The sequence below is a fragment of the Oncorhynchus gorbuscha genome, linkage group LG02 (genome assembly GCF_021184085.1).
Source record: "Oncorhynchus gorbuscha isolate QuinsamMale2020 ecotype Even-year linkage group LG02, OgorEven_v1.0, whole genome shotgun sequence".
In the NCBI taxonomy this organism is placed as follows: domain Eukaryota; kingdom Metazoa; phylum Chordata; class Actinopteri; order Salmoniformes; family Salmonidae; genus Oncorhynchus; species Oncorhynchus gorbuscha.
Window position 1 is genome coordinate 19,366,557 of NC_060174.1, and position 12,847 is coordinate 19,379,403.

A 12,847-nucleotide genomic window follows, 5' to 3' on the forward strand; every position below is an offset into this window, starting at 1 on the left:
GAAGTGTCAATGGGGAATGATATTTGGTTTTAATTTGGTACTAATCGGTCAGCAGATGCCGGTATTTTTAAAGGCAACTTTAAGGGTCATATATTGAGTCTATATTGAGTCTTGAAGCAGATAATCTAATCTAATCTAATATGCCATTTAGCAGACGCTTTGGATAAAAGCGTCTGCTAAATGGCATATTAGATTAGATTAGATTAGATAATACAGGGAGATGGATTATACTATTGGTAGATGTCAACCACGTTCAATTCATTGTTGTAAATGCTTCCAATAACAAGTCAAGTAACTGTATTTTATTTGGAGACATTGAGAGGAAAATAAGTCAAATTATGTCTACATTTCCATTGGCCAAATTAATATGGGGTGGAGATTTTAATACAGTATTACATGATAGTCTAGATAGATGGCCTCCTAAGGATAGCAGTTATGTTTGTGAGATAAGGAATATATGTCTAAGGTTAGGTGTCCTAGATATTTGGAGACATAAGAACCCAGAATAGATTATGTTAACATGGAGTACCAAAGATGTATCTATACAATCCCGTATTGATTTCTGACTGATATCTGAAGATATGGCTGACAAGGTTGATAGTCTCGATTGAACCATTGATTTTAACAGACCACAAAGGGATCTCAATAAAGATAAATATGCATGGTTTGTCAACAACAAAAAGTTAGTAAAGGTTACTGGAAAATGAACAAAACTTTACTAGAGAATTAAGTATTTAAGAAGGAAGTACCAGGAATTATTGATATACTGGAATTGTGCCTGTGTTATGAATACGTTTGGAAGTTACTGGGAGCTAATGAAATTTGATATAAGGCTTTTGGCTATTTCAATGGGGAAAGAAATTGCTCATGCCAAGAAAAAGAACATGACATCATAAAGGAAATAATGGATTATACTAAAACAATTGAACTAACTAATCAGGAATTACTGGAGCTATCATCATTGCAAATGCAGTTAGACTGTATCTACGAGGAAAAGGCCCGGGTGTGTTTGTAAGATCAAGATGAAGAGGGAGAAACGAATACAAAATATTTATTTAATTTAGAAAAAAAGGCTCGGAGAAAAGACTTCCATATGTAAATGAATAATACTCCCAATGAAAATCTAAAATAGATCTCTCTGCATGCTGCCCAGTTTTATCAGAATCTGTATACATCAGCCCAGCCAACTTCCAATATGGATCTTTTCTTAGACAATGTAGCAAACATTGCTAAGAAGATAGATAATGATTTCAGGGATTTTTGTGATGATGAGTTATCAGAAATTGAGATAAAAGACTATTAAAAGCCTTAAGGACAATAGGTCCCCTGGAAATTATGGTTTAATAAGCAAGTTTTATAAAGCATTCAATGATAAATTGATTCCTTTTATTCTTGCTATGTTTCAAGAATCAATAGAAAAAGGGGAGTTACCGGCTTCATTAAAGAAAGGTGTAATTACTTTGATTCCCAAACCTAATAAGGATACTCTTTATATAGACAACTGGAGACCCATTAGCCTGTTGATTAATGATGGGAAATTATTTGCCCTTGTATTTGCTAAGAGGTTGAAACAAGGCTTTCATCATATAATTGATAAAGAACAATCTGGTTTTATGCATGGTCGACACATTAGTAATAACATCAGGTTGATCTTAGATATGATTGATTATAATGACCTCATCCTTCATGATAGTTTTCTTATGTTTGTTGATTTTTATAAAGCTTTTGACACTGTAGAACATGAGTTTATGTTCAAAGCAATATGTTTTTGGGGGTTTGATGACTTTTATTTTTAAAGCAGTCCAAACTTTATATGGTGGTTGTACTAGCTCTGTAAAATGAGCTCATGGGACATCCCAAAGATTTGATATTGGCCGTGGCATTAGGCAGGGCTGCCCAATTAGTCCATTTGTATTTTTATTGGTTACTCAAATTATGGCTCTTCATATCAAGAAAGGGAATTTTCAAGGTGTTTCAGCACTTGGCAAGGAATTTAAACTATGTCAACTGGCTGATGATACTGTTAGAGGCTGTGTCTTTCGAATCCGGTATCAGGACAAGTAGAAGACTTAAGTCACAGATTTTATTCTATGCCTGCTTTTTATTAAGTGAGCAATAAATGGTAAATGCAATTTTCGTATATATGGGTTCACTGTATCACCACGCAGGGCAAGCAGAGAACTGACAGGATGTACGTAAACAGTTGTTCTTATACTGTGATAGACATAGTTCCAACCCATCTCTTGGCCTATCACAGTAGAGGCTGAGCGTGGTTTAGACTTGCTCAGCCTATCGCAGGCGCTCAGACTAGTCCTAGTCTCTTGGCGCTTCTTGGAGTCCACCCTCTGTCGATGTATAGATTCTCACTGTTCTGGTATCACATAAGGATGGATATCTACTCTCATATTGGGAATTTCTTGAAAAGTTTACAATTCCAATAACCCTGAAAGAATATGCAATTGTTTTTGATGCGATTTTAAGGGGGGTTGTAATCTCTTTTTAAATTCCTCTGTGGTTGATGTAAGTAACAGATTTACATTAAAATATATTAATTGTCAATATTAACATCAAAGATAAATGCAGTAATAAACAGATTATGAATATTGTTTGTTACTACAATTCCCTCAGCAAGATTATTTTGGTCAAATATCTATGGTGATATACAATGGGGGAAAGCATGGAAAATTGCGAACAAATATTGTATCAGTAACAAAGTAAAGGAAGTTTAATTTAAAATGTTACATATAATTTATCCCGTGAAACATGCTTTGGAAAGATTCAAGCTGAATTTTGAATATAACTGTTATTTCTGTGGAATGGAGAAGGAGACCATTTTGCATTTGTTTTTTGCCTGTATTTATAGTAGAATATTTCGGATTGACATACAGAATTTTGTTACAAAAAAATAGGTCCGGTTGTACTATTTAATGGTTTTGATATAGTGATTTATTTCAGAAATTCTGACATAGACACAGATGTAGTATATTTAATTCAACTGCTAATAATACTAGGTAAATTTCATATTCACAAATGCAAATGGTCTAATTCAAAACCTAACTTTTTTCACTTTATAAATTAGTTTAAACAATATGGCACCACTTTAACTAAAATTAAAAACAAAAATACAATTAACTTGTATTATTAATGAATATGATTCGTTTGTTTATGATTCCTGGCAATGTAAATAGTTTGTATGCTTGTTAAAATTCCTCTTGTTTGTTGATATGTGTTAATACAAAAATCAATAAAAAATCCTGCCAGCAACAAAATCAAATAAGCCACGTGCAAATACGGGTGACGTGGTACGGGACTCCCCTTTTGAAACACCAATCGGTGGTATCCTACCCTTCTAGAGAGGCTGTGATTGGGCTAGACATTATAAGGGTATTACAAGTCGCTGCTTATTCACAGTTCAGTTTCCATTTAGATTATTCAACGGTGAAACATACACATCCTGTAAATTACTCTCATGTAACCGGACTTGATTTGTATCATGGCTTCAAAACACCAACAGAACGACTTGCCTGTCGGGTTCCGAGTGCAGTTCAAATCTTTTGCAACAGAGGCGATCCACGTTGGTCAGGAACCTGAGCAATGGAAATCTATGGCGGTGGTACCACCTATTTCTCTGTCCACCACGTTCAAGCAGTATGGACCTGGAGATCATGCTGTAAGTTACCTAATGTATACCATTTGGCTTACGTTAAGACCGTAGGGGAACTGTAGTAGGAGTTACCTGCGGGACAAATCTGAAATGTTTTGAATGTTTATTATGACCTGAAATGATATTAGCTATAATCATTGTATATCCAGCAAGATTTGTTTCCCCTATGTACTGTATCTAGATAGTTCATGTCTAGCAGTAACCCTATATAGGACGCCGTACGACATATATAGGGCTAGTTTAACAGTAGCCAAGGCCAGCAATAACCTAGGTGTCTGGTATCGAGAGGCGTTCGTTCAGCATGGGGTGTCATACCGGTCTGGACGGTATACTGAACCGGTCAGGTTAAACGAATTTTCAGGGTTAATTAAATATGATTATTTTGTATGACATACTGTAGTAGCAATGTACTGTCTTTTGTAGCATCTTTTCCTGCCCAGAACGAGCTTGGCTCATTTTGCACTTATTCACAAGTTAGACTGTTGGTTGCACAATGTCTTACAGTCATGGGAAATGACCTTTTTTTGATGAATACTGAAAGTGTTAACGATTGGCATTACATTTAACAAATAATTAATAGCCAGATGATCAGCATCTGTTTATTTATGAAAGATGTGGTAAATGTGGGCTCTCTGAATGTGGAATGTTGTCTTCATCAGGGTTTTGAGTACAGTCGGAGTGGAAACCCTACTAGAAACTGTCTGGAAAAAGCTGTTGCTGCTTTGGATGGAGCAAAGTATTGTAAGTGTTCATGTCTGACACCTATCTCATGAATTTGTATCTAATAAAATATAACAGGTTAGAAAATGTAGGCCTATAGCTTACAGGTAGAAAATACCGCTATACATTTAACGAGACTCCTGTTTACAACTTGAAGAGAGTGTATTCTTAACTGGGAATTTTCTGCAGGTTTTGCTCTTGCTTCCGGGCTGGCTGCGACTATGACCATCACTCACATGCTGAAAGCTGGAGATGGCGTTGTCTGCATGAGTGATGTATATGGAGGTAAGACATGGCCCAAAGTGTCTGTAAAACTGTCTGGAGAATTACCAAAAGGTAGACAAATGATGCCAGTGAAAAAGTACACACATGCAGTTGAAGTCGGAAGTTTACATACACTTAGGTTGGAGTCATTAACTTGTTTTTCAACCACTCTACACATTTCTTGTTAACAAACTATAGTTTTGGCAAGTTGGTTAGGACATCTACTTTGTGCGTGACACAAGTAATTTTTCCAACAATTGTTTACAGACAGATTATTTCACTTATAATTCACTGTATCACAATTCCGGTGGGTCAGAAGTTTTACATGCACTCAGTTGACTGAGCCTTTAAACAGCTTGGAAAATTCCAGAGAATAATGTAATGTCTTTAGAAGCTTCTGATAGGCTAATTGACAGAATTTGTGTCAATTGAAGGTGTACATATGCATGTATTTCAAGGCCTACCTTCAAACTCAGTGCCTCTTTGCTTGACATCATGAGAAAATCAAAATAAATCAGCCAAGACTTCAGAGAAACTTTTTTTTGTAGACCTCCACAAGTCTGGTTCATCCTTGGGAGCAATTTCCAAATGCCTGAAGGTACCACGTTCATCTGTACAAACAATAGTATGCAAGTATAAACACCATGGGACCACGCAGCCGTCATGCCGCTCGGGAAGGAGACGCGTTCTGTCTCCTAGAGATGAAAGTACTTTGGTGCGAAAAGTGCAACTCAATCCCAGAACAACAGCAAAGGACCGTGTGAAGATACAGGAGGAAACGGGTACAAAAGTATCTATATCCACAGTAAAGCGGGTCCTATATCAACATAACCTGAAAGGCTGCTCAGCAAGGAAGAAGCCACTGCTCCAAAACCGCCATAAAAAAAGCCAGACTACAGTTTGCAACTGCACATGGGACAAAGATCATACTTTTTGGAGAAATGTCCTCTGGTCTGATGAAATGGAACTGTTTGGCCATAATGACCATCGTTATGTTTGGAGTGGAAAGGGTGAGGCTTGCAAGCTGAAGAACACCATCCCAACCGTGAAGCATGGGGGTGGCAGCATCATGTTGTGGGGGTGCTTTGCTGCAGGAGGGACTGGTGCACTTCACAAAATAGATGGCTTCACGAGGAAGGAAAATTATGTGGATATATTGAAGTAACATCTCAAGACCTCAATCAGGAAGTTAAAGCTTGGTCGCAAATGGGTCTTCCAAATGGACAATGACCCCAGGCATACTTCCAAAGTTGTGGAAAAATGGCTTAAGGACAACAAAGTCAAGGTTTTTGAGTGGCTATCACAAAGCCCTGACCTCAATCCTATAGAATATTTGTTGGCAGAACTGAAAAAGCGTGTGTGAGCAAGGAGGAATGGGCCAAAATTCACCCAATTTATTGTAGGAAGCTTGTGGAAGGCTACCCAAAATGTTTGACCCAAGTTAAACAATTTAAAGGCAAGGCTACCAAATACTAATTGAGTGTATGTACACTTCTGACCCACTGGGAATGTGATGAAAGAAATAAAAGCTGAAATAAATCATTCTCTATGCTATTATTCTGACATTTCACATTCTTAAAATAAAGTGGTGACCCTAACTGATCTAAGACAGGGAAGTTTTACTAGGATTAAATGTCAGGGATTATTTAAATGTATTTGGCTAAGGTGTATGTAAACTTCCGACTTCAACTGTATTTGTAAGTATGGTTTGATGCATACAGCCATTACCATGAAATGGTAATACATGATTCCTTTTTCTCTACAGGCACCAATCGTTACTTCCGGAAGATTGCTACAGAATTTGGCTTGGATGTCTCCTTTGCTGATTGTACCAAAATCAAGTTGCTCCAGGCCGTTCTTAAGCCAAACACAAAGGTGGAAAAAAAGTGGAATTCTAAGTCTGCTTAGTTACCTTATTCTATTGATTTATTTTAATAATAATAATATATGCCATTTAGCAGACGCTTTTATCCAAAGCGACTTACAGTCATGTGTGCATACATTCTACGTATGGGTGGTCCCGGGGATCGAACCCACTACTCTGGCGTTACAAGCGCCATGCTCTACCAACTGAGCTACAGAAGGACCATTTTCACCTTAATCTCAAGTTTGAAAGGTTTCAGGTTTCCAGGCTGTTGGTGTGAGAATAGATGTCATCCAGCATCAGCACTAGCGTTTCGCTTTTGTTCTTCATGTTAAGTGCTCCACCCTGAGCTTTGCCATGAGTGGCATCATCAAGGAGAAACTTCACTGTGACTTTTCTCTACTGTCCATGCATGGCCATAGTTTAATACCTAGATCTTATAGATGTACTTTTTTGATTAGGAGCCAAAACTATGAAACTCAAATGACACAAATGACACCTGCTACTACAAGGCTAGATACTGTATATGATTGATATACAGTGGGGCAAAAGGGTATTTAGTCAGCCACCAATTGTGCAAGTTCTCCCACTTAAAAAGATGAGAGAGGCCTGTAACTTTCATCATAGGTACACTTCAACTATGACAGACAAAATGAGAAAAAAAATCCATAAGATCACATTGTAGGATTTTTAATGAAATGATTTGCAAATTAAGTATTTGGTCAATAACAAAAGTTTACCTCAATACTTTGTTATATACCCTTTGTTGGCAATGACAGAGGTCAAATGTTTTCTGTTAGTCTTCACAAGGTTTTCACACACTGTTGCTGGTATTTTGGCCCATTCCTCCATGCAGATCTCCTCTAGAGCAGCGATGTTTTGGGGCTGTTGCTGGGCAACACGGACTTTCAACTCCCTCCAAAGATTTTCTATGGGGTTGAGATCTGAAGACTGGCTAGGCCACTCCAGGACCTTGAAATGCTTCTTACGAAGCCACTCCTTCGTTGCCCGGGCAGTGTGTTTGGGATCATTGTCATGCTGGAAGACCCAGCCATGTTTCATCTTCAATGCCGTTGCTGATGGAAGGAGGTTTTCACTCAAAATCTCACGATACATGGTCCCATTCATTCTTTTCTTTACACGGATCAGTCGTCCTAGTGCCTTTGCAGAAAAATAGCCCCAAAGCATGATGTTTCCACCCCCATGCATCACAGTAGGAATGGTGTTCTTTGGATGCAACTCAGCATTCTTTGTCCTCCAAACACGACGAGTTGAGTTTTTACCAAAAAGGTATATTTTGGTTTCATCTGACCACATGACATTCTCCCAATCTTCTGGATCATCCAAATGCTCTCTAGCAAACCTCAAACGGGCCTGGACATGTACTGGCTTAAGCAGGGGAACACATCTGGCACTGCATGATTTAAGTCCCTGGCTGCGTAGTGTGTTACTGATGGTAGGCTTTGTTACTTTGGTCCCAGCTCTCTGCAGGTCATTCACTAGGTTCCCCCATGTGGTCCTGGGAGTTTTGCTCACCGTTCTTGTGATCATTTTGACCCCACGGGGTGAGATCTTGCGTGGAGTCCCAGATCGAGGGAGATTATCAGTGGTCTTGTAGGTCTTCCATTTCCTAATAATTGCTCCCACAGTTGATTTCTTCAAACCAACCTGCCTACCTATTGCAGATTCAGTCTTCCCAGCCTGGTGCAGGTCTACAATTTTGTTTCTGGTGTCCTTTGACAGCTCTTTGGTCTTGGCCATAGTGGAGTTTGGAGTGTGACTGTTTGAGATTGTGGACAGGTGTCTTTTATACTGATAACAAGTTCAAACAGGTGCCATTAATACCAGTAACAAGTGGAGGACAGAGGAGCCTCTTAAAGAAGAAGTTACAGGTCTGTGAGAGCCAGAAATCTTGCTTGTTTGTACTTATTTTCCACCATAATTTGCAAATAAATTCATAAACAATCCTACAATGTGATTTTTCTGGATTTCTTTTCCTCTCATTTTGTCATGCTTAGTTGAAGTGTACCTATGATGAAAATTACAGGCCTCATCTTTTTAAGTGGGAAAACTTGCCCAATTGGTGGCTGACTAAATACTTTTTTGCCCCACTGTATACTGTATTACTTTCCACTCAAACTAATTTGTTCATGAAATTCTGAAGGGTTTCTCTTTTATTTTCTATCTTCATGTAGTTAGTATGGCTTGAGACTCCCACCAACCCTACCATGAAGGTGGTGGATATCCAGGCCTGTGCAGCTGTGGTCCACCAACACAACAAGGATACCGTGGTGGTTGTGGACAACACTTTTATGTCAGCCTACTTCCAGGTATGTAACAAGTCTTATCCTGCCCTGTATGTGTTGTTGGTTATGTAACTAGATTGTTGGTTCAGCCCAGGGACCGTTGGAAATGAAAACCTTAGTGAACTGAATTAAAATGGATCTGTTCCTTCATTTCACGCTCTCGAGTTTAACACATCCAGTCATTTCCTCTTCAGACCAGTTCATAGTGTCATTTCTCTTGCTCTTTAGCGCCCCTTGGACCTCGGAGCAGACATCTGCATGTATTCAGCTACTAAGTACATGAATGGTAGGTTCATTCTGTCTGTTCATTGATGTTGACTGAAGAGAATTTACACACAAATAAAATCAGTTTACATGGGAGTTTAAAATTGATTTTTTTTGATTGACAGGTCACAGTGATGTTGTAATGGGCCTGGTGTCTGTGAATAATGAGGACCTGTATGACCGACTGAAGTTCCTTCAGAATGGTGAGAGATGGATCAATGGCAACTGGATAAAATCTATGCATGCTAAGCTGACACACCCGCCACATTTTTTTGCCTATGATTGAAGCACTTGAACTTCACTGTGAAGCAGTTGCTACATTTTTGTGACTTACTTTTGTCCATCAAATACCCACACATGCTCGTGATGCCATGGCTTTCCACCAATTATAAACCACTGATAAAGAAGGCTTTGTGTGTTACCCTTGTTTATTCTTTGTTTGAGGGGCTGATTGTTGTGTAACGCATTGTTCTTCCTTACTGTACCCTGACAAGCCCTGGGAGCCGTACCGTCCCCCTTTGACTGCTACCTGTGTAACCGTGGCCTGAAGACCCTGCACCTGCGCATGAGGCAGCACTTCAAGAATGCCCTGGCGGTGGCCAAGTTCCTGGAAGCTGACTCCAGGGTGGACAGTGTCATCTTTCCAGGTGACGGGGGGGGGGGGGGGGGGGGGGGGGGGGGGGGGGTTCTCTGTGGATGTCAAACTGTAGTACTTCTGTATATTGCATAACATGCATGTTTTAACCGATTCAGTGGAGTTTGGTTAAATGCGGAAGACACATTTCAGTTGAATGCATTGTTGTACAACTGACTAGGTTTCCCACCCTTTCCTTTAACATGATCTGCTTTCTGGGCAAATAGGTGATGTAACAAAAATTTGGACAATGCATTCAATTTGGTAATTCTCTGGGCCAGTAGAAGCACATGTATAGTTAAACACAGCACATGGCCTCTCCAGTTACTCTCTTATTCTCTGCACTTGAGTCGACCGCACCCGGTGGTTAAAGGATTTAACAGTCGACTGGTTTTCCTCTTATTCCCCCTTCACTCTGTAGGCTTACCCTCCCACCCCCAGCACGAGCTGATGAAGAGACAGTGCACAGGCTGCCCAGGGATGATCACCTTTTACATAAAGGGAAAACTGGAGAATGCCACCACCTTCCTCAGCAGCCTCAAGGTGATTACAGAATTGAGACTCTCACTTCTGATTCACAATATAATGCAAAGACGATCTCTACTGGACTTGTCTGGTTACGCTGCGTACACCGTAGTTGTCGGGAACTGTGGTGGAAAGAACAGTGGAAAAAGAAACTGCATGGTTCACCTTTATAGTATGAGGCATCATTGTATTTTACTACAGTATCTGGTGTGAATTCAATCACAGATGGACACAGTAATAACATTTTGTGCTGTTCTTTATTTCAGTTGTTCGCACTTGCCGAAAGCCTTGGCGGTTATGAAAGTTTGGCAGAGCATCCGTAAGTATTCCTACATATCATCAACAATCGTAATATTGTAATTGCTATGATATCGAGATTCAAAATGTTGTCAGCTGACCCAAAAATGTACTTGTAATATCGAAATATAAAGTACTTTGATTGCCTCACTTTTGAACAATAATGCCACACGGGGGCAGCAGTGGTCAAGAATAAATATTGTATTTCTCTCTCTCTATAATATATATATATATTACTTTGAAGTTTTGAAACCAACTGTTTAAACAGTGCCAATATAATTATCATTTTTTCATATTTAGCAATTTCCCTTTTCTTTCCCTCTCAGGGCGATAATGACCCATGCGTCTGTTCCAGAGAGTGATAGGGCTGCCCTAGGGATCAGTGACACACTGATACGTCTGTCTGTGGGGCTGGAGGACGAGCAGGACATCATTGAGGACCTGGAACAAGCCCTGAACGCAGCGGTATGTACACTACTGCACAATACACTACACTCTGCCTGCTCATAACATACTCCCTGAAAACAAGTCTCTAACCTCAGATAGCCTAGCACCAAGAATCACTGATTTCTGGCTATTGCGAAGTAGGGTAGCTCTATCAAATCCGGACAAATGGGACCTGTTCAGTGATGATAATCACTGGAATATTTTGTTCCAAACACATCCATAGTACATCCACTGAACATCCCATTGCCCTCGACTATCCTTACCACACAAATGGTTGTTTCCATCTTTTTGTTTTCTTTGAGCAGCATCCGAATAAGTAATGTCTTCACGACGTCCCAAGACCAGCGGTTGTCTGTCGTCAGCGGGGCGGAGCAAAGGCAAGAATACCCGGTGTTTCTAGCCGTGTACAAGGAGAGAGCAGCGAGATGGTGCCTCAACATAGCACACAAACTGTATTTATGAATGCACAAATCAGGGAAAAACCTGCTCTTTAAACATACGCTTTCTTAATTTAATTATTGATAACCTTTTTTATCATCAATTCTTTGAATGATAATTTTATCAGGAGGAAGTATTCCTAAATTTTATTTCTTGCTGCTTTTGCTCTGTGTGTGTGTGTGTGTGTGTGTGTGTGTGTGTGTGTGTGTGTGTGTGTGTGTGTGTGTGTGTGTTTTGTTTGTCATTGTGAATGACGGTCTTATTCAATTAAAACTGGTATTCAGGAGTAAGGGAAAATGGCATTGTTGTCTTTCTGCTTCATATAGTTAAACATGAAAACTAATGTACGGTACATTGAACTATGAGAAGAATGTCTTGCTCTGTAAATGTCAGGACAGCAGTTTTAATTAAATACAACGGTGTCTGGCTCTATCAGATGTATGCCTAGTAAAGGAAGTTGGACCATGAGGGAGTGCCAACTGCATGCTTGTCCTTGCCTTGTGTCAAACATTTTTAGTGGAATGACTCAAACAAGTATTATTCTCTTGAGCAATGTACAAAGTTCCAGTGGTATTGCTAAACTCAACTCACAGGCTTGTTGTCAGATCAAAACACCCAATGTCAGGGTTTTCTAACTGAGAACTGACCAACCCCACGTTGTGTTGGAGCTCTTCACTCAGTTGACAGTGTTATCAAGCACATATCATACTTACTGTATCGCTGATTGCTACGCAAGTATGTGCTTCAATTGGGAAAGACTGTTTGATCAATGTCATCTGTGTGACCAAACTCATTAAATTCACTTTGCAGCACATCATGTTGGAACTCTCATTCACTCAACTGTGTTATAAATCACATATCATACATACTGTATCTGTTTGCTACTTAAGTGTATGCTTCAATGTCTGATATATGTTATCTGTGTGATGTACTGTAGAATGTAGGCTACTATTTATTAAGCTGTTGTAAACAATGCAATGGAGTAAAACAAATGTATCATTTTGTTTAACCTCTACGGGATCGGTGTCCCTAAACCAGGACGGTTATTGCTATTGTGACTAGAATGACATGCAACAGCCAACTTTCTGGGACATAGACATGTCTTATGGGCAGAGAGCTTAAATTCTTGTTAATCTAACTGCGGTGTCCAATTAACAGTAGCTATTACAGTGAAATACCATGCTATTGTTTGAGGAGAGTGAGTGCACAACAACAACTTTCATCACGGCAACTGGTTTGACACATTCACCTTTGAAGGTAAATAATGTTCTTACATTCAGTAATCTTGCTCTGATTTGTCATCCTGTGGGTCCCAGAGATAAAATGAAGCATAGTTATTTAAATTAAAATACTTTTTTATGTTCAAATGTAGGAACTGGGGTCTACAATTTGACCCCACTGCTGTCTCTGGCTCCCCGCCCGGC

At 39.4% G+C, this 12,847-nt stretch overlaps 1 protein-coding gene across 1 annotated transcript; it reads left to right on the top strand.

Annotated features, from left to right (window-relative positions):
- Positions 1-3,393: 3,393 nt before the first annotated feature.
- On the top strand, positions 3,394-12,235 carry LOC123998595 (cystathionine gamma-lyase-like). Its single transcript, XM_046303602.1, has 12 exons — positions 3,394-3,670; positions 4,324-4,405; positions 4,574-4,669; positions 6,414-6,523; positions 8,708-8,842; positions 9,047-9,104; positions 9,208-9,285; positions 9,577-9,729; positions 10,138-10,259; positions 10,508-10,560; positions 10,865-11,003; positions 11,291-12,235. Exons 1-12 carry the CDS (start codon positions 3,494-3,496, stop codon positions 11,303-11,305), a joined length of 1,218 nt encoding a protein of 405 aa, XP_046159558.1. The 5' UTR covers positions 3,394-3,493; the 3' UTR covers positions 11,306-12,235.
- Positions 12,236-12,847: the final 612 nt, after the last annotated feature.

Bases quoted from the DNA above. Each gene is read 5' to 3' on its own strand.
- LOC123998595 (XM_046303602.1), top strand. From the start codon at position 3,494: ATGGCTTCAAAACACCAACAGAACGACTTGCCTGTCGGGTTCCGAGTG. The intron at 9,286-9,576 runs GTGAGAGATGGA...TACCCTGACAAG, and splicing joins ACTGAAGTTCCTTCAGAATG to CCCTGGGAGCCGTACCGTCC. The intron at 10,561-10,864 runs GTAAGTATTCCT...TTTCCCTCTCAG, and splicing joins GAAAGTTTGGCAGAGCATCC to GGCGATAATGACCCATGCGT.